General features: G+C 38.8%; 1 protein-coding gene across 1 annotated transcript in view; it reads right to left on the bottom strand.

Annotated features, from left to right (window-relative positions):
* LOC133548281 (aminopeptidase Ey-like) overlaps positions 1-2480 on the bottom strand; it is a 92873-nt gene extending 90393 nt beyond the window's left edge. The window contains exon 1 of the mRNA XM_061893599.1: positions 1678-2480. Within this exon, the coding sequence (XP_061749583.1) occupies positions 1678-2264 (587 nt within the window). The 5' untranslated portion in view covers positions 2265-2480. The remainder of the gene's footprint in view (positions 1-1677) is intronic.
* Positions 2481-18770: the final 16290 nt, after the last annotated feature.

Below are 18770 nucleotides of genomic sequence, written 5' to 3'. Positions count from 1 at the left end.
TTAATAAATTATAATTATTCATAATATATTTTTATATAAATATTTAAAATGCATACTGTTTAATATAATACAATAATAATATCTGAATACAAATAATTAATTGTAATTATATGTAATATATTATGTATAAATATTTAAAATAAAGACTATTTTATATAATATAACAATAATATATAAATAAATATACATACTTATGTACAAGTATTTAAAATACATACTATTTTGTATGATAAAATAATAATATATAAATATATATTTAATGAATTATAATTATTCATAATATATTTTTATTTAAATGTTTCAAATGCATACTGTTTAATATAATACAATAATAATATCTAAATACAAATAATTAATTGTAATTATATTTAATATATTATGTATAAATATTTAAAATTAAGACTATTTTATATAATATAACAATAATATATAAATATATATATATATATATATATATATATATATATATATATATATATATATATATATATATATATATACATACTTATGTTCAAGAATTTAAAATACATACTATTTTAGATAATACAATAATAATATATAAATATATATTTAATGAATTATAATTATTCATAATATATTTTTATATAAATATTTAAAATGCATACTGTTTAATATAATACAATAATAATATCTAAATACAAATAATTAATTGTAATTATATTTAATATATTATGTATAAATATTTAAAATTAAGACTATTTTATATAATTTAACAATAATATATAAATAAATATACATACTTATGTACAAGTATTTAAAATACATAATATTTTGTATAATACAATAATAATATCTAAATATATATTTAATGAATTATAATTATTCATAATATATTTTTATTTAAATGTTTCAAATGCATACTGTTTAATATAATACAATAATAATATCTAAATACAAATAATTAAATATAATAATATGTAATATAATTATGTATAATTATTTAAAATACAGACTATTTTATGTAATTGAATAATTATACATAAATAAATATACATACTTATTTACAAGTATTTAAAATACATACTATTTTATATAATACTATAATAATATATAAATATATATTAAATTAATTATAATTATTCATAATATATTTTTGTATAAATATTTGAAATGCATACTGTTTAATATATTACAATAATAACATATAAACACATATAATTCATTATAATTATATATAATATAGCCATCCATTTCCTACCGCTTATTCCCTTTGGGGTCGCTGGTGCCTATCTCAGTTACAATTGGGCGGAAGGCGGCGTACACCCTGGACAAGTCGCCACTTTATCGTAGTTAATTATAATTATATATAATATAATTAGGTATAAATATTTAAAATTCATGCTGTTTTATATAATAGAATAATAACATATATGTAGTATATATTCACATAAAGTGTGAATATATACTACATACAAATACTGTTGTTTTTTTAAATAATGCAGTCGTTGCAGCTGTTTTTGTGCAGACGGCAGATGCTTGTGAGAAAGATGCACTGCAACATGTGGTCTGATGTTCCATTAATATATTTGATGTTCTCCACCATACTTCTGGCTTTGACACGAACGACCAGACTCGTGTCTGTGCTCCCCCAGCAGATCCAAAATAATTCAAAACATTTTGAGATGAGAAAAAAAAAAAAGGAGCAAAAAAACCTACTTGTTCTCTCCTCCCTCCTCGTACTCGCTCCTGTAGAATCCTCTGAGGTCGTCCGCCAGCTCTCCCGCGAACTCGGTGTAGAGCTCGTACGTGCTGCCGGCCTGCAGCTCGCCGCTCAGTTGGACCACCAGGTACTGGGTGGGCTCCTCCAACCAGGTCTTGCTCAGGCCGGGCGCCGTCGCCCCGCCGAGACCCCGCAGCCGAGCCAGGTGCCCGTCGAAGCTGGTCAGGTTGAGCATGTTGGAGTGGAGGAGGATGAGATCCGTGTTGTTGACGCAGTCCAAGACCACCGAGGAGTTCCCGGTGTAGAAGAAGAGGCCGTCCGCTCGGGGCTCCAACCGAGGCCAGAGGACGAGGTTGTAGAAGACGGGGAGAAGCGAGGTGGGCAGTCTGTGGTCATGCCAGGGCTCCTGAGCTGCTGGGGGGCTGGGTGTTGTTGATCTTTCTGTGGGTGACGGCCTGGCTTTACCCTTTGACCTCTCCTGAGAGTAGACCACAGACAAGGAGATGATGGCGGCGGTGGCGGCGATGCCAAGAAACGCCAAGGCCACGGCCGCTCCTTTGCTGAGATAAACTCCTTTCCGCATGTTTGCGTCTGAGAAATCTCAACCCGACGCTCCCTCTTTATACTCGCCCGAGTTTAATGGCTCATCTCCTGGGCGTGTGGACGGCTTCCAGATAAGAGCGAGCGCCGCTTAATCCCTGACCTCACCGCTGAGGAGTCGCCTGGGTGTCATCCAGCCCTCCTCGCTATGCGGAGTGGGAGTAGAAGTGCCGTGTCAAGTGCATTTACATCCTGCTGTCCGGAGTTGAACGTGGTCTGGCTGTGGGCCGGCCTGACTCCTATTTAGCCTCATGATGTTTAACAAACCCTGCATTTGCACGCCTGACAGCGGGACTCTCTGAGTGGGGATGTTCCAGTGGTTGAGGACGGGAACACATTTAGACCGGGATGTTTTCCTGACACCTCCGTGTACTCAGGCGCCCTCAGCGGAGGTCCTACAAAACCTAAACACAATCTTCTACGGCCGTGCTTCTCAAATTGTGGGGCCAGCCCAGTGAGGGCCTCGCGAATAAAAATTTAAGGTTGCGGGGGCCAATGATACAATTTGTACACTAAAGATATAAAATCAAAAACAATATAGGTCAGCGGTGTCCAAACCTTCTGACTGGGGGCTGCATTGGGCTTGTATCCATCCATCCATCCATTTCCTACCGCTTATTCCCTTTGGGGTCTCATTGGGGCATGTGTATATATATATATATATATATATATATGTATCCATCCATCCATTTCTACCGTTTATTCCCTTTGGGGTCTCATTGGGGCATGTATGTATATATATATATATATGTGTATGTATCCATCCATCCATTTACTACCGCTTATTCCCTTTGGGGTCTCATATATATGTATATATATATATATATATATATATATATATACACACACACATACATATATAAAGTTTGCGTCTCCTATTTTCTTCTTCGCTTTGTGACACGGGTCCTAAATGGCTCTTTGAATGGTAAAGGATACCGATCCCAGAAATATTGATCCCAGAACCATGTATATCAAATATTTCCAAATGGTTCAACTGATATATATATGTATATATATATATATATATATATATATATATATATATATATATAGGGGTTAGTGCGTCTGCCTCACAATACGAAGGGCCTGCAGTCCTGGGTTCAAATCCAGGCTCGGGATCTTTCTGTGTGGAGTTTGCATGTTCTCCCCGTGACTGCGTGGGTTCCCTCCGGCTTCCTCCCACTTCCAAAGACATGCACCTGGGGATAGGTTGATTGGCAACACTAAAATTGGCCCTAGTGTGTGAATGTTGTCTGTCTATCTGTGTTGGCCCTGTGATGAGATGGCGACTTGTCCAGGGTGTACCCCACCTTCCGCCCGATTGTAGCTGAGATAGGCGCCAGTGCCCCCCGCGACCCCAAAAGGGAATAAGCGGTAGAAAATGGATGGATGGATATATATATATATATATATATATATATATATATATATATATATATATATATATATATATATATATATACACACACAAACCCTGTTTCCATTCGAGTTGGGAAATTGTGTTGGATGTAAATATAAACGGAATATAATGATTTGCAAATAATATATGTATATATACATATATATATATATATATATATATATATATATATATATATAAACCCTGTTTCCATTCGAGTTGGGAAATTGTGTTAGATGTAAATATAAACAGAATACAATGATTTGCAAATAATTTTCAACCCATATTCAGTTGAATATATTTTACATTTTCTCTTTAAAGGCAATGTAAAAACATGTAAAAATATAAAAGTAGCATGAGCATTTGTCAAACTTTGTCTTTGGAGACATGTCCAACTTTCCTTAGAACAATATCCACTGTCACAACTGGGCTTGGACATGGATTGTTTCTTCGATGCAGATGAGGATCAACACGAGCGAGGCGTGGACGTGAGTACATAGTTGTTTATTATATAATATATACAAAACAGGGAAAACAAAAACACTTGCTCAATGGCATGAAAGACAATAATAAAAAATAAACAAACTAAGGGCGCTCACAAGGAGGTACAGACCCTTGGCTATGAACAAACAAAAGACTAGCATAAATGCAAAACTACTAACATGAAACAAAAACAGCACAATGGCCTGAGTATATACAAACAAAACAAAACTAGCACTGTGGCATAAATACAAAAAACTTACACGGCATGGAACTGTGGACAAGGACATGAAGGAGGTGCAGCATGGGTAGGGTGCGTGCGCATGTGTGAAGATCCCAGAATGATGAACAGAAAGAAAATTACCTAAATACCGGCTGTGATAATCAGGAACAGGTGCGGGATTGAGGGCAGGGGCGTGACAAGGTGGGAACTAATACGTTGGCATTGAAACAAACAAAACCAGGAAGTGCAAAACGTGACTGAATGTTCAAAATCAAAAACATAACAAAACAAAACATGATCCATAGGTGTGACGTCCACTTCATATTGGTCGTATTGTAACTGTGTGCATGTTCCAAATAAACTTAAACAACAACAACCTCTGTGGTTATCTTCACTGCTGTGTTGGCGTCACAACAACTAATGCAATAAGTAGCGTCATTTGTGCGAAAGAGGAATGGATGACGTTGATGGCTCACACCAAGTTCCCTCTGAACCACGCTCGGGTGACCAGCGTTCTTTGTGGTTAAAACCAGGCTCCAGGAAATTAGTGAGTCAAGTCAACGTGGAAGACGTATGGCGCACATTTGCTCCGTGGGGGCGTCAAAATGAGGTGTAGCAACATCTTTTTATGATCGCACCCACACAGAGCTATGACATTGCCTAAAAACTGGGAGTGGAATAAAATGGGAAGATAAAAGAAATCAAAAAATCATTATAAAGTGCTTCCGGTTGGACTTGACCTCTCCTGAGAGTAGACCACAGACATATTCATGCGTTTGTTACGCCTCGTCTTGATTACTGTAACCATCCGTTTTCTATCGCACCTGTTCAAGATGTCGCATTAATGGTAAGAAGTAATATATTTGTTATTGGTTAAATTTAAAAAAACAATGTTATTAAAAAGAATAAGTGACATATTATACTCTAAAAATGTTGGTCTTGTCAAGACCTGGACTATGGTGTGGTTTGTTTTCCCGTGGTGCAAAGCGATTGGAACGGACATGGCGTGAAGGTAATGACATCTTTAATCTTAACTCAAAAATATTACAAAAACAAAGGGTATAAACAAAAGGCGCTCTCAGTGGAGGTTAAAAACTTGGCTATGAAAACTAAAACTCGCACAATGGGAGAACTATGAACATAAAATGAAACTTACAAACTATGGCATGAAAAACTTACTTGGACCGAGAAAGAGCATGGATCATCGGCATGGATAACGTAGGTGTGTAGGAGGTGATAGAGGGTGAGTGGAAGGTGATGTCGCCAGGCTGACTGCCTGGCAACTGCAGGCTTAAATGGTGACGTGGTGATTGACAACAGGTACATGAGTTCAAGTGAAAACAAGTGAGCTGATTGGTAGTCATGGAAACAAAAACAAACCAGGGTGCACAAAAAACAGGAACTAATGGAATCCAAAACAAAACAGAACATAACTAAACGGAACATAATTACAAAGAAATGACAGGTCTTACTTAAAATTGCACGCATTTAGTTGTATTCAGTGGTTAAAAAATATTATACGGCTCTCACGGAAAAACATTTTGAAATATTTGGCTTTCATGGCTTCCCGACCCCTGGGCTACAGTATACAAATGAGTTTTAAGATGGGACTTAAATGCTTCTACTGAGGTTGCATATCTAACTGTTACCGGGAGGGCATTCCAGAGTACTGGAGCCCCAATAGAAAACACTCTATAGCCCGCAGACTTTTTTTGAGCTTTGGGAATCACTAATAAGCCGGAGTTTTTTCTTGCCGGGACATATGGTACAATGATAGGCTGGAGCTAGACCGCGTAGTATTTTATATATAAGTAGTAAAACCTCAAAGTCACATCTTTTGTCTCCGGATCACATCTTTTGTCTATATTTGAGTCCTTGTTTGTGTTTTGGTTATTAATTTTAGACTCTTCCTGTTCTGAGTTTGGCACTTCGTGTTTTATCTCGTTGCCATGGTTTCTCATTCGTTCCACCTGCTATGTTTTTCGACGCACACCTGACGGCAATTGTTTACTTTAGTATTTAAGACTGTTTTCTACCTCAGTTCGGTCTTGGCTCATGGTTTTTTACACGCAACAGTCACGTTTGGTATTCTCTGCTATGTCGGTTCTGTGCTAAGTTACGCCTTAGCTTCTGTGACACTTACTTGGACTCTCATGCTAGCTACTAGCTTTAGCTTTTCGCCTTTACTTTGCTGTTTGTATAAGTGTTCTTTTATTTTTTTTGTATAATAAATCAGATTCATACCTGCAATCCTGCCTGTCTGGTCCCACTGCATCCTGAGGTGATATCTCCGCGCATCGCAATGCGTTTTCAAACGTGACAGTTGCGTGTAGCAAACCATGAGCCAAGACCGAACTGAGGTAGAAAGCAGTCTTAAATACTGAAGTAAACAATTGCCGTCAGGTGTGCGTCGAAAAAAATAGCAGGTGGAACAAATGAGAAACCATGGCAACGAGATAAAACAGGAAGTGCCAAACTCAGAACAGGAAGAGTCTAAAATTAATAATCAAAACACAAACAAGGACTCAAATATGGACACAAGATGTGATCCGGGAATCGGATCACAACAAAGATGTGACTTTGAGGTTTTACTACTTATATATAAAATACTACACGGTCTAGCTCCAGCCTATCATTGTACCATATATCCCGGCAAGAAAAAACTCTGGCTTATTAGTGATTCCCAGAACCCAAAAAAAGTCTGCGGGCTATAGAGTGTTTTCTATTGGGGCTCCAGTACTCTGGAATGCCCTCCCGGTAACAGTTCGAGATGCAACCTCAGTAGAAGCATTTAAGTCCCATCTTAAAACTCATTTGTATACTCTAGCCCAGGGGTCTGGAACCTTTTTGGTTGAGAGAGCCATGAAAGCCAAATATTTCAAAATGTATTTCCATGAGAGCCGTATAATATTTTTAAAACACTGAATACAACTAAATGCGTGCATTTTTAAGTAAGACCTGTCATGTCTTTGTGATCATGTTCTGTTTAGTTATGTTCTGTTTTGTTTTTGACTCCATTAGTTCCTGTTTTTGCACACCCTGGTTTGTTTTTGTTTCCATGACTACCAATCAGATCCCCTGTTTTCATGACTCACGCACCTGATTTACTTGATCTGATGTACCTGTTGTCTATCACCACGTCACCATTTAAGCCTGCAGTTGCCAGGCAGCCAGCCTGGCGACATCACCTTCTACGCACCCTCTATCACCTCCTACACACCTACGTCATCCATCCCGATGATCCATGCTCTTTCTCGGTCCAAGTAAGTTTTTCATGCCATAGTTTGTAAGTTTCATTTTATGTTCATAGTTCTCCCATTGTGCGAGTTTCAGTTTTCATAGCCAAGTTTTTAACCTCCACTGAGAGCGCCTTTTGTTCATACGCCTTTGTTTTTGTAATATTTTTGAGTTAAGATTAAAGATGTCATTACCTTCACGCCATGTCCGTTCCAATCGCTTTGCACCACGGGAAAACAAACCACACCATAGTCCAGGTCTTGACAAGACCAACATTTTTAGAGTATAATAAGTCTCTTATTCTTTGTAATAACATTGTTATTTTAAATTTAACCAATAATAAATATATTACTTCTTCCCATTAATGCGACATCTTGGACAGGTGCGATAGAAAACTGATGGTTGGATTAAAATGCGTGAGGAATGTTTTATAATTTGAACGTTATTTTTAACATCGTAATTATCACTTACTTATCGTTTTAAGCAATGTCAGCTAAGATTTATCTGAGAGCCAGATGTAGTCATCAAAAGAGCCACATCTGGCTCTGGAGCCATAGGTTCCCTACCCCTGCTCTAGCCTTTGAATAAACCAGTTGATCTGCCGCTTCTTTTCTTGTTCTCCTCCGCCCCCCTCTCCCTTGTGGAGGGGGAGGAGGGTATTATGTAAAAAATAATGCAAAAACACTTTACTGTAATTACCGGACTACAATACTCTTCATTCAATGATTGTAAATAATGTAAAAAAAAATGTAAAAACAAGAGTTTGTTCATACTACTGTCACTACTCAACTGCCAAAAAACTGTAGACACCTTAATATTTGTTGCTTCCTATACTGTATATACACTATTTGATATTGCATTGGTACTGTATTTGACTACTGTACTTCTACTTGTACTGATAATTCTACCATAACGTATGTGACTTATTGTGCAACTTAATTGTCTTGTAATTAATGTACATCAGAGCTATTCAGTTTTTGTATTTTTTTTGTGTTTAGTGTATTAGATTCTGCAACTAGTGTTGGATCCCACTGTACGCAATATCTGAAGAGCGTGGAAAAAAAAATTCACTGCGGTGTAGTCTGCATGTGACAAATAAACTTGAACCTTGATATGCTGCCATTCATGGACGCCCCTGCTTATTTCAGCAAGACAATGCCAAGCCACATTCAGCACCTGTTACAACAGCGTGGCTTCGTAAAAACAAGAGTGCGGGTACTTTCCTGGCCCGCCTGCAGTCCAGACCTGTCTCCCATGGAAAATGTGTGGCGCATTATGAAGCGTAAAATACGACAGCCGAGACCCCGGACTGTTGAAGGACTGAAGCTCTACATAGTACGCGGATGACACAGCCATCGTCGGGTGCATCAGGGACGGCAGAGAGGAGGAGTTTCCGAACCTGGTGAGGGACTTTGTTGTCTGGTGCCACACGAACGTCTTGCAGCTCAATCCGTCAAAGACCAAGGAGCAGGTCATTGACTTTGGGAGGTCGAGTCCACGGTCACAACCTATTGTGATCGAGGGAGTTGAGGTACAGACCGTGGACTCATTCAAGTACCTCGGGGTTTGGGTGGACAATAAGCTGGACTGGACTGTTAACACGGACCACCAGTACAAGAAAGGACAGAGCAGGCTGTACTTCCTCAGGAGACTGCACTCCTTCAACATTTGTATAAAACTCCTGTGGATGTACTACCAGTCTGTGGTTGCCAGTGTTCTGTTCTACATGGTAGTGTGCTGGGGGGGCAGTACATCTAAGAAGGACAGCTCCAGACTTGAGAAACTGATCAGGCGGGCCGGTTCTACAATGGGAATGAAACTGGACTCACTGGTGAGGGTGGCAGAGAAGAGGACTGTGGACAAACTAGTGAGCATCCTGGATGATGCCAGTCACCCTCTGCATAGTGTTATCAGTAGCCAGAGGAGCCTGTTCAGTTCTAGACTGCTTCATCCCAAGTGCAGGACTAATAGACTCAAGAACTCCTTTGTCCCACACGCCATTAGACTGTACAACTCCTCTCTGGGACGGGGGGCGGGGGGTACTAGGATGACAGGGGATGCAAAACAATAACAGTGCAATACGTTTTCATAACATGGTCACTACTGCCTACTTTGTCTTGTTATATTCTTATTTTACTGTCCATCCATCCATTTTCTACCGCTTATTCCCTTTCGGGGTCGCAGGGGGCGCTGGCGCCTATCTCAGCTACAATCGGGCGGAAGGCAGGGTACACCCTGGACAAGTCGCCACCTCATCACATGGCCAACACAGATAGACAGACAACATTCACACACTAGGGACCATTTAGTGTTGCCAATCAACCTATCCCCAGGTGCATGTCTTTGGAGGTGGGAGGAGCCTATCCCCAGGTGCATGTCTTTTACTGTTATATTGTTATTCCCATTGTTTTTATTCTTTTTGTAATATTTCTCTATTTTGTTTCCTTTTAAACCCCCATTATTTACTTTTTACTTTTTTCTTTAAATTGATCTCAACTCTGTACACTGCTGCTGGAATTTTAATTTTCCTGAAGGAATCAATAAAGTACTATCTATCTAAAACAAGAATGGGAAAGAATTCCACTTTCAAAGCTTGAACAATTAGTTTCCTCAGTTCCCAAACGTTTATTGAGTGTTGTTAAAAGAAAAGGTGATGTAACACAGTGGTGAACATGCCCTTTCCCAACTACTTTGGCACGTGTTGCAGCCATGAAATTACAAGTTAATTATTATTTTTAAAAAAAATAAAGTTTATAAGTTTTTAACATCAAATATCTTGCATTCAATTGAATATGTGTTGAAAAGGATTTGCAAATCATTGTATTCTGTTCATATTTACATCCAACACAATTTCCCAACTTGTATGGAAACGGGGTTTGTAACCAGAGGTGGGTCAGAGGAGGTCTTGAAAAGCAAGTGTTTGTGAGAGAGAGATGTGAAGTGAAGTGGATAATATTTATATAGCGCTTTTCTCTAGTGACTCAAAGCGCTTTACATAGTGAAACCCAATATCTAAGTTACATTTAAAGCAGTGTGGGTGGCACTGGGAGCAGGTGGGTAAAGTGTCTTGCTCAAGGACACGACGGCAGTGACTAGGATGGCGGAAGCGGGGATCGAACCTGCAACCCTCAAGTTGCTGGCACGGGCACTCTACCAACCGAGCTATTGAATTGACGGAAGGGCACCACCAGGAGTGGAGCCTGCGGCTTAATTTGACTCAACACGGGGAACCTTACCTCGCCCCGACACGGAAAGGATTGACAGATTGATGGCTCTTTTCACCTAAGATGAAGCCACAACACAACAACATAAAGCCACGACACAACAAGATGAAGCCACAACACGACAAAGCCACAAAACAACTTCACAACACAACAATATAAAACCAGAAAACAACAAGGCAAAGCCTCAGCACAAAAACGTAACACAACACAACAGGATAGAGCCGCAATACAAAAATATAAAGCCACAACACAACAACATAAACACACAACCTAAGATGAAGCCACAACACAACAACATAAAGCCACAACACAACAACATAAACACACAACCTAAGATCAAGTCACAACACAACAACATAAAGCCACAACACAACAACATACACAACCTAAGATGAAGCCACAACACAACAACATAAAGCCACGACACAACAAGATGAAGCCACAACACAACAACATAAAGCCACGACACAACAAGATGAAGCCACAACACGACAAAGCCACAAAACAACTTCACAACACAACAACATAAAGCCACAACACAACAACATAAACACACAACCTAAGATGAAGCCACAACACAACAACATAAAGCCACAACACAACAAAATACACAACCTAAGATGAAGCCACAACACAACAACATAAAGCCACGACACAACAACATAAAGCCACAACACAACAAAATACACAAGCTAAGATGAAGCCACAACACAACAACATAAAGCCACGACACAACAAGATGAAGCCACAACACGACAAAGCCACAAAACAACTTCACAACACAACAATATAAAACCAGAAAACAATAAGGCAAAGCCTCAGCACAAAAACTTAACACAACACAACAGGATAGAGCCACAATACCAAAATATAAAGCCACAACGTGATGGATTGTTCACACATTGGGTCGTTAAATCATTAAAAACTCACGTTTGCATCACTTCAAGTGTGAGAAGCCAAAGAGAGTCAGATGATTGCAGACGTCCACTGTGGGTTTTTTTTAGTGTTTCATCGCAGCCACCCAAGCATCCTGCTGATTAAAGGAACAGTAAAGTTATTTCTGACACTCTCATGTGAACTCCTCAGAGAACCACGTCAGCACTCGGGCTTTGTTCTCCGCCACCCTTTTAGAGCCCCGGGAAGGTCAGATCCGGGGCCAAGGTGGTCCGAGCCAAGGTTCTGTGAATCAGCTGTTTTACAACATCCAGCGCTTGCACTTGTTGGCGTTTTATTCCCACCAACAGCAGCATTTTTACAGTCCGGGCCACAAACCCCCTGCTGTTCGAACTATGTGGAGAATTGCATGGTGCCGGAAAATGACCCCGGAAAACATGCATTCTCCACAATTTTGTGTTTGGCCCCATGCCACGCCCACAAATTTCCTTCACGTTTTCGCCTACATCAGGGGTCGGCAACCCAGAACGTTGAAAGAGCCATATTGGACCATAAATACCTTTTGACGATAATCCAGACCTTAGATCAGGGGTCACCAACGTGTAACCCGCTGGCCTGTTCTAAAAATAGCTCAAATAGCAGCACTTACCAGTGAGCTGCCTCTATTTTTTAAATGTTATTTATTTACTAGCAAGCTGGTCTCGCTTTGCTCGACATTTTTAATTCTAAGAGAGACAAAACTCAAATAGAATTTGAAAATCCAAGAAAATATTTTAAAGACTTGGTCTTCACTTTTTTAAATAAATTCATTTGTTTTTTTACTTTGCTTCTTATAACTTTCAGGAAGACAATTTTAGAGAAAAAAATACAACCTTAAAAATGATTTTAGGATTTTTAAACACATATACCTTTTTACCTTTTAAATTCCTTCCTCTTCTTTCTGTCAGGCTTTCCCCTGACAGTTTGTCCATGTTTTAGTGTTTTCCTCTGCATTTGTCTGTTTCCTCTGTGTTTAGTATCTCCTGTCTTTAGTTCCTGTCTAGTGCTCTTATTTTGTCAGCTTCCTGTCTTGTTCCCTGAGTGCTGTGTTCCTCCTCAGCTGCGGCTGATTGGCACCTGGCCACACCTGTTGCCAATCAGCCTGCTCCTATTTGTACCTGCTTTGTCTTGTGTCAGTTGCAGGATCATTGTATTGCCATTCGGACTTGTCGTTGCCATATGTTGCTCTTGTCGTGTCTGTGATTCTTTTCAGCTATTACCTGTCGTGCTACATTTTGTCCTGGTCGTCGTAGCGGTAAGCTGTTCTTGTTAGCCATTAGTTATTTCCAGTTTTTCTGTTTGCTATCCTCTAGCTTCCATGCTAAAGTTCCTTTTTGTTTTCTAGCTTCCAGTGCTAGCTCCCTTAGTTTGTTATTCCGCCCACATGCGTGCTTTTTGTTTGTTCTTGTTTAGTTCGAATTAAATCATGTTTTCATATTCTATGCCTGCCTACGTCTCTGCATCTTGGGTTCATCAACAAATAACTCTGATACTTTCCTGACAATTTAAATCAATGTTCACAGATTTTTTTTTTATTTTAAAGAATAATAAATACATTTTAATTTAATTTAGCTTCGTTTTTTTTTAACTAAGAATATTTGTGAAATATTTTTTCAAAACTTAATTTTATTAAAATTAAAAAAAATATATTCTGGCAAATCTAGAAAATCTGTAGAATCAAATTTAAATCTTGTTTTAAAGTGGATTTTAACCTATTTGAAAAATGTCATCAAAATTATAGACTTAATCTTAATCAGGAAAAATTACTAATGATGTTCCACAAATTATTTTTTTAATTTTTTCAAAAATATTCGAATGAGCTAGTTTTTCCCTTCATTTTTTTGGGGTTGAATTTTGAATTTTAAAGAGTCGAAATTGAAGATAAACTATGTTTCAAAATTTAATTTTACTTTTTTTAGTGTTTTCTCCTCTTTTAAACCGTTTAATTAAGTGTTTTTTTCCCTCATTTATTCTCTACAAAAAACCTTCCGTAAAAGGAAAAAAAATGTACAACGTTTTTACTTTGCTTCTTATAACTTTCAGGAAGACAATTTTAGAGAAAAAAATACAACCTTAAAAATGATTTTAGGATTTTTAAACACATATACCTTTTTACCTTTTAAATTCCTTCCTCTTCTTTCTGTCAGGCTTTCCCCTGACAGTTTGTCTGTTTTAGTGTTTTCCTCTGCATTTGTCTGTTTCCTCTGTGTTTAGTATCTCCTGTCTTTAGTTCCTGTCTAGTGCTCTTATTTTGTCAGCTTCCTGTCTTGTTCCCTGAGTGCTGTGTTCCTCCTCAGCTGCGGCTGATTGGCACCTGGCCACACCTGTTGCCAATCAGCCTGCTCCTATTTGTACCTGCTTTGTCTTGTGTCAGTTGCTGGATCATTGTATTGTCATTCGGACTTGTCGTTGCCATATGTTGCTCTTGTTGTGTCTGTGGTTCTATTCAGCTATTACCTGTCGTGCTACATTTTGTCCTGGTCGTCGTAGCGGTAAGCTGTTCTTGTTAGCCATTAGTTATTTCCAGTTTTTCTGTTTGCTATCCTCTAGCTTCCATGCTAATGTCACACCTGGGTGAAGTATTGTCTGGGTTTTGTCTGGTGTCATGTTGTCTTGTCATTTCCTGTTTTATTTTGAAAGGTTAACTCTCCCTCTCGTTTCAGGTCACTTGCCTTTCCTCCTGTTTCACTGGTCTGATGTCTCTCCTGATTGCCTGATTGTCACCCTCCCTCATGTGTATAAATGTCTGGTCTTCCTCTTGTCTTGTGCCAGAGTATATCGTCTCGCCACGTGCCTCCAGCCTTGTCCACAGCCTTGAACCAAGTTTTGCTAAGTATTGCCTTGCCTTATTTATTAATTTATTTGTTTCCTCTGAGAAAGAGTGATTTTGTTTGCTAAAGTTTTTGGTCAAGAATTTTGTGTCTATTTTCAGTGCTTTGCCTTCTTTTTTTCCCCTCCTTTTGGAGCGCTTTAGTTTGTAGTTATCTCAGCTTTTTATAGCGCACTTTCTGTTAAAAGTTTCTTGTCTCCTCTGCGTGAGTGATTTACCTTTTTTTTTTTAGCTAATCATAGATTGTTGTTCTTTTGTTATTGGATTTGTGTGTAATTTTGCTATTGCCTTTTTCCTCCCTATGGAGTGATTTTCTGTTTATTGCGTTTTGCCTATATGTCATTTATCATAGATTCTATAGCCGCTTTGCTTTAATCACTCTGTTCAAAGAGATTTCAAAGAAAACTGTTAAAGCCTGTGTCAATTGTCCCCCTTCTGCACCTGAGTCCTCATTCTCGCAAAGGTTTAACAGCTAAAGTTCCTTTTTGTTTTCTAGCTTCCAGTGCTAGCTCCCTTAGTTTGTTATTCCGCCCACGTGCGTGCTTTTTGTTTGTTCTTTTTTAGTTTTAATTAAATCATGTTTTCATATTCTATGCCTTGGGGTTCATCAACAAATAACTCTGACACTTTCCTGACAATTTAAATCAATGTTCACATATTTATTTTTATTGTAAAGAATAATAAATACATTGTAATTTAATTCTTCATTTTAGCTTCTGTTTTTTCGACGAATATTTGTGAAATATTTCTTCAAAACTCATTATTAGAATTCAAAAAAGTTATTCTGGCAAATTAGAAAATCTGTAGAATCAAATTTAAATCTTATTTCAAAGTGGATTTTAACCTATTTAAAAAATGTCGTCAAAATTATAGAATTAATCTTAATCAGGAAAAATTACTAATGATGTTCCATAAATTCTTTTTTTGAATTTTTTAAAAAAAGATTCAAATTAGCTAGTTTTCCCTTCATTTTTTCGGGTTGAATTTTGAATTTTAAAGAGTCGAAATTGAAGATAAACTATGTTTCAAAATGTATTTTGAATTTTTTTCGTGTTTTCTCCTCTTTTTAACCGTTCAATTAAGTGTTTTTTTTTCATAATTCATTCTCTACAAAAAACCTTACGTAAAAGGAAAAAAAATGTATAACGGAATGACAAAGAAATACCCATTTTTATATATATATATATATAGATTTATTTATTAAAGGTAAATTGAGAAAATTGGCTATTTCTGGCAATTTATTTAAGTGTGTATCAAACTAGTCGCCCTTTGCATTAATCAGTACCCAAGAAGTAGCTCTTGCTTTCAAACAGTTGCTGACCCCCGCCTTAGATCTTTTTTGTTGACCAGCAAAGCAGGCGAAGGAATCTCGAGTCTGACATTTTTCCCCCCAGCAGTCATAAAGTCATCCTTGTGAACGTTGGACGATTGACCTTTATCAGCAAAATCAAGGTAAGCCTTGAGGTCCTCAGTGAACTTTAGGTACCAGCAAACACAACATCAAACAGAAGTGGTTATAAACATGTTGAAAGTAAACGTGGGAGCAGTAATTTAGTAAAACATAGGGCGTTCTAGTGAGTGATATCGGCCAATCAACACCCTTCACATGTATCGACTGTGAATTTATCAATGTATTAATGGTTAGTGCTCTTGACAGTTTAACAATATCCATCCATTTTCTACCGCTTACTCCCTTTTGGGGTCGCGGGGGGCGCTGGCGCCTATCTCAGCTACAATCGGGCGGAAGGTGGTGTACACCCTGGACAAGTCGCCACCTCATCGCAGGGCCAGTTTAACAATATTAATACAATATTTAAACTACTTCTTTATTAATTTTTTGTATTACATACCAATTGTTTGCGCAAAACGAAAGCAATAGTACACAATAATTAAAAACTATTTATCCATCCATCTTCTTCCGCTTATCCGAGGTCGGGTCGCGGGGGCAACAGCCTAAGCAGGTAATGCGGACGTTGTACCGATCTGTTGTGGTGAAGAAGGAGCTGAGCCGGTAGGCAAAGCTCTCAATTTACCGGTCGATCTACGTTCCCATCCTCACCTATGGTCATGAGCCTTGGGTTATGACCGAAAGGATAAGATCACGGGTACAAGCGGCCGAAATGAGTTTAGGTCTCTCCCTTAGAGATAGGGTGAGAAGCTCTGCCATCCGGGAGGAACTCAAGGTAAAGCCGCTGCTCCTCCACATGGAGAGGAGCCAGATGAGGTGGTTCGGGCATCTGGTCAGGATGCCACCCGAACGCCTCCCGAGGGAGGTGTTTAGGGCACGTCCAGTCGGTAGGAGGCCACGGGGAAGACCCAGGACACGTTGGGAAGACTATGTCTCCCGGCTGGCCTGGGAACGCCTCGGGATCCCCCGGGAAGAGCTGGACCAAGTGGCTGGGGAGAGGGAAGTCTGGGTTTTCCTGCTTAGGCTGTTGCCCCCGCGTCCCGACCTCGGTAAAAACTATATACTACTCTTCTAAATCATTTTGCTCTGAAAGTCCTCCTGTGTCCAGGCAATAATTCATTCAAACACTAACAAAAACAGCAAAAAAAAAAAGGATTTTGAGAAAATAAAATGTATAGGGACGGCGTGGCGCAGTGGAAGAGTGGCCGTGCGCAACCCGAGCGTCCCTGGTTCAATTCCCACCTAGTACCAACTTCGTCACGTCCGTTGTGTCCTGAGCAAGACACTTCACCCTTGCTCCTGATGGGTACTGGTGGGCGCCTTGCATGGCAGCTCCCTCCATCAGTGTGTGAATGGGTGTGTGAATGGGTAAATGTGGAAGTAGTGTCAAAGCGCTTTGAGTACCTTGAAGGTAGAAAAGCGCTATACAAGTACAACCCATTTATCATTTATTTATTTATCCACCCATTGAACAAAAAAATTCTGTCTAAGCCTGGGCCCCTGGAAAGGTGGTCCAGACTGAAGAAAAGGAAGAAAAAAACTCATAGCCACAGCACACATAAACATGTGTGTAAGAGGGAAACATCAAAGAACACAAAGGACATTAAAGGCAGAGCTGATCCAATAAGCCACTTTTACACACAGCCACAAAAGTAAAACAACAAAAACATACACACTGTGGTGGCCTCTGCGGTGTTCCACGCCATTGCAGAGGTGACAGGAGCAGACCCAACAAAGCAAACAAGCAAGCAACTCTCGGCCAGTGTCCAATCCGCATGGATGAGCGAGGATACGTCCAAGGATACCGAGGTGTCCGATACCTGCTCATTCAGCCAAGACACTGTGAAGCTTGTCCTTCCCGGCGCTCAGCGCCAGCTCCGGAGTTGTGTCTCCTTATCCGCATCTCCTCCAGGCTCGCCAAACGGACTCTGGTGAGGCTCAGACCCAGCAGCTGGTCTCCATGGCCAAAAAGTCTCCCAGGAGGAAGATAAGTTCACAAAAAAGCACAGCAGAAGTCACGGAAGGGTCTAAAGGTTTTTGGGGATCATTTTAATGTATTCTTTCAAAAAGAAAAGGGTAACAAATGAGGATTTCTATATAACAGGATCACGGGGATGATGGTATTTATGGACTTTCGAACTTTGAGTGTATTCAACTATATTTTTGTCTGTGTGCTTACACTGAATTATATAGCTTTGTAAATAATTTGCTTTCAAGCTAGCTAGCTGCTAGGTTTAGGGCAGGGGTCAGCAACCTTTTTGAAACCAAGAGCTACTATTTGGGTACTGATTAATGCGAAGGGCTACCAGTTTGATACACACTTAAATAAATTGCCAGATATAGCCAATTTGCTCAATTTACCTTTAATAAATAAATCTATATTTATAAAAAAATGGGTATTTCCGTGGTACATTTTTTTTCCCTTTACGGAAGGTTTTTTTGTAGAGAATAAATGATGAAAAGAACACTTAATTGAAGAGGAGAAAACAGGACAAAAATGAAAATGACATTTTGAAACATAGTTTATCTTCAATTTCGACTCTTTAAAATTCAAAATTCAACCGAAAAAAAGAAGAGAAATTCGAATCTTTTTGAAAAAATTTAAAAAAGAATTAATGAAACATCATTACTAATTTTTCCTGATTAAGATTAATTTTAGAATTTTGATGACATGTTTTAAATAGGTTGAAATCCAATCTGCACTTTGTTAGAATATATAACAAATTGGACCAAGCTATATTTCTAACAAAGACGA

This window comes from Nerophis ophidion, linkage group LG02 (genome assembly GCF_033978795.1).
Source record: "Nerophis ophidion isolate RoL-2023_Sa linkage group LG02, RoL_Noph_v1.0, whole genome shotgun sequence".
In the NCBI taxonomy this organism is placed as follows: domain Eukaryota; kingdom Metazoa; phylum Chordata; class Actinopteri; order Syngnathiformes; family Syngnathidae; genus Nerophis; species Nerophis ophidion.
The sequence above is the reverse complement of the archived record's forward strand: the minus strand, read 5'-3'. Positions and strand labels throughout refer to the sequence as shown.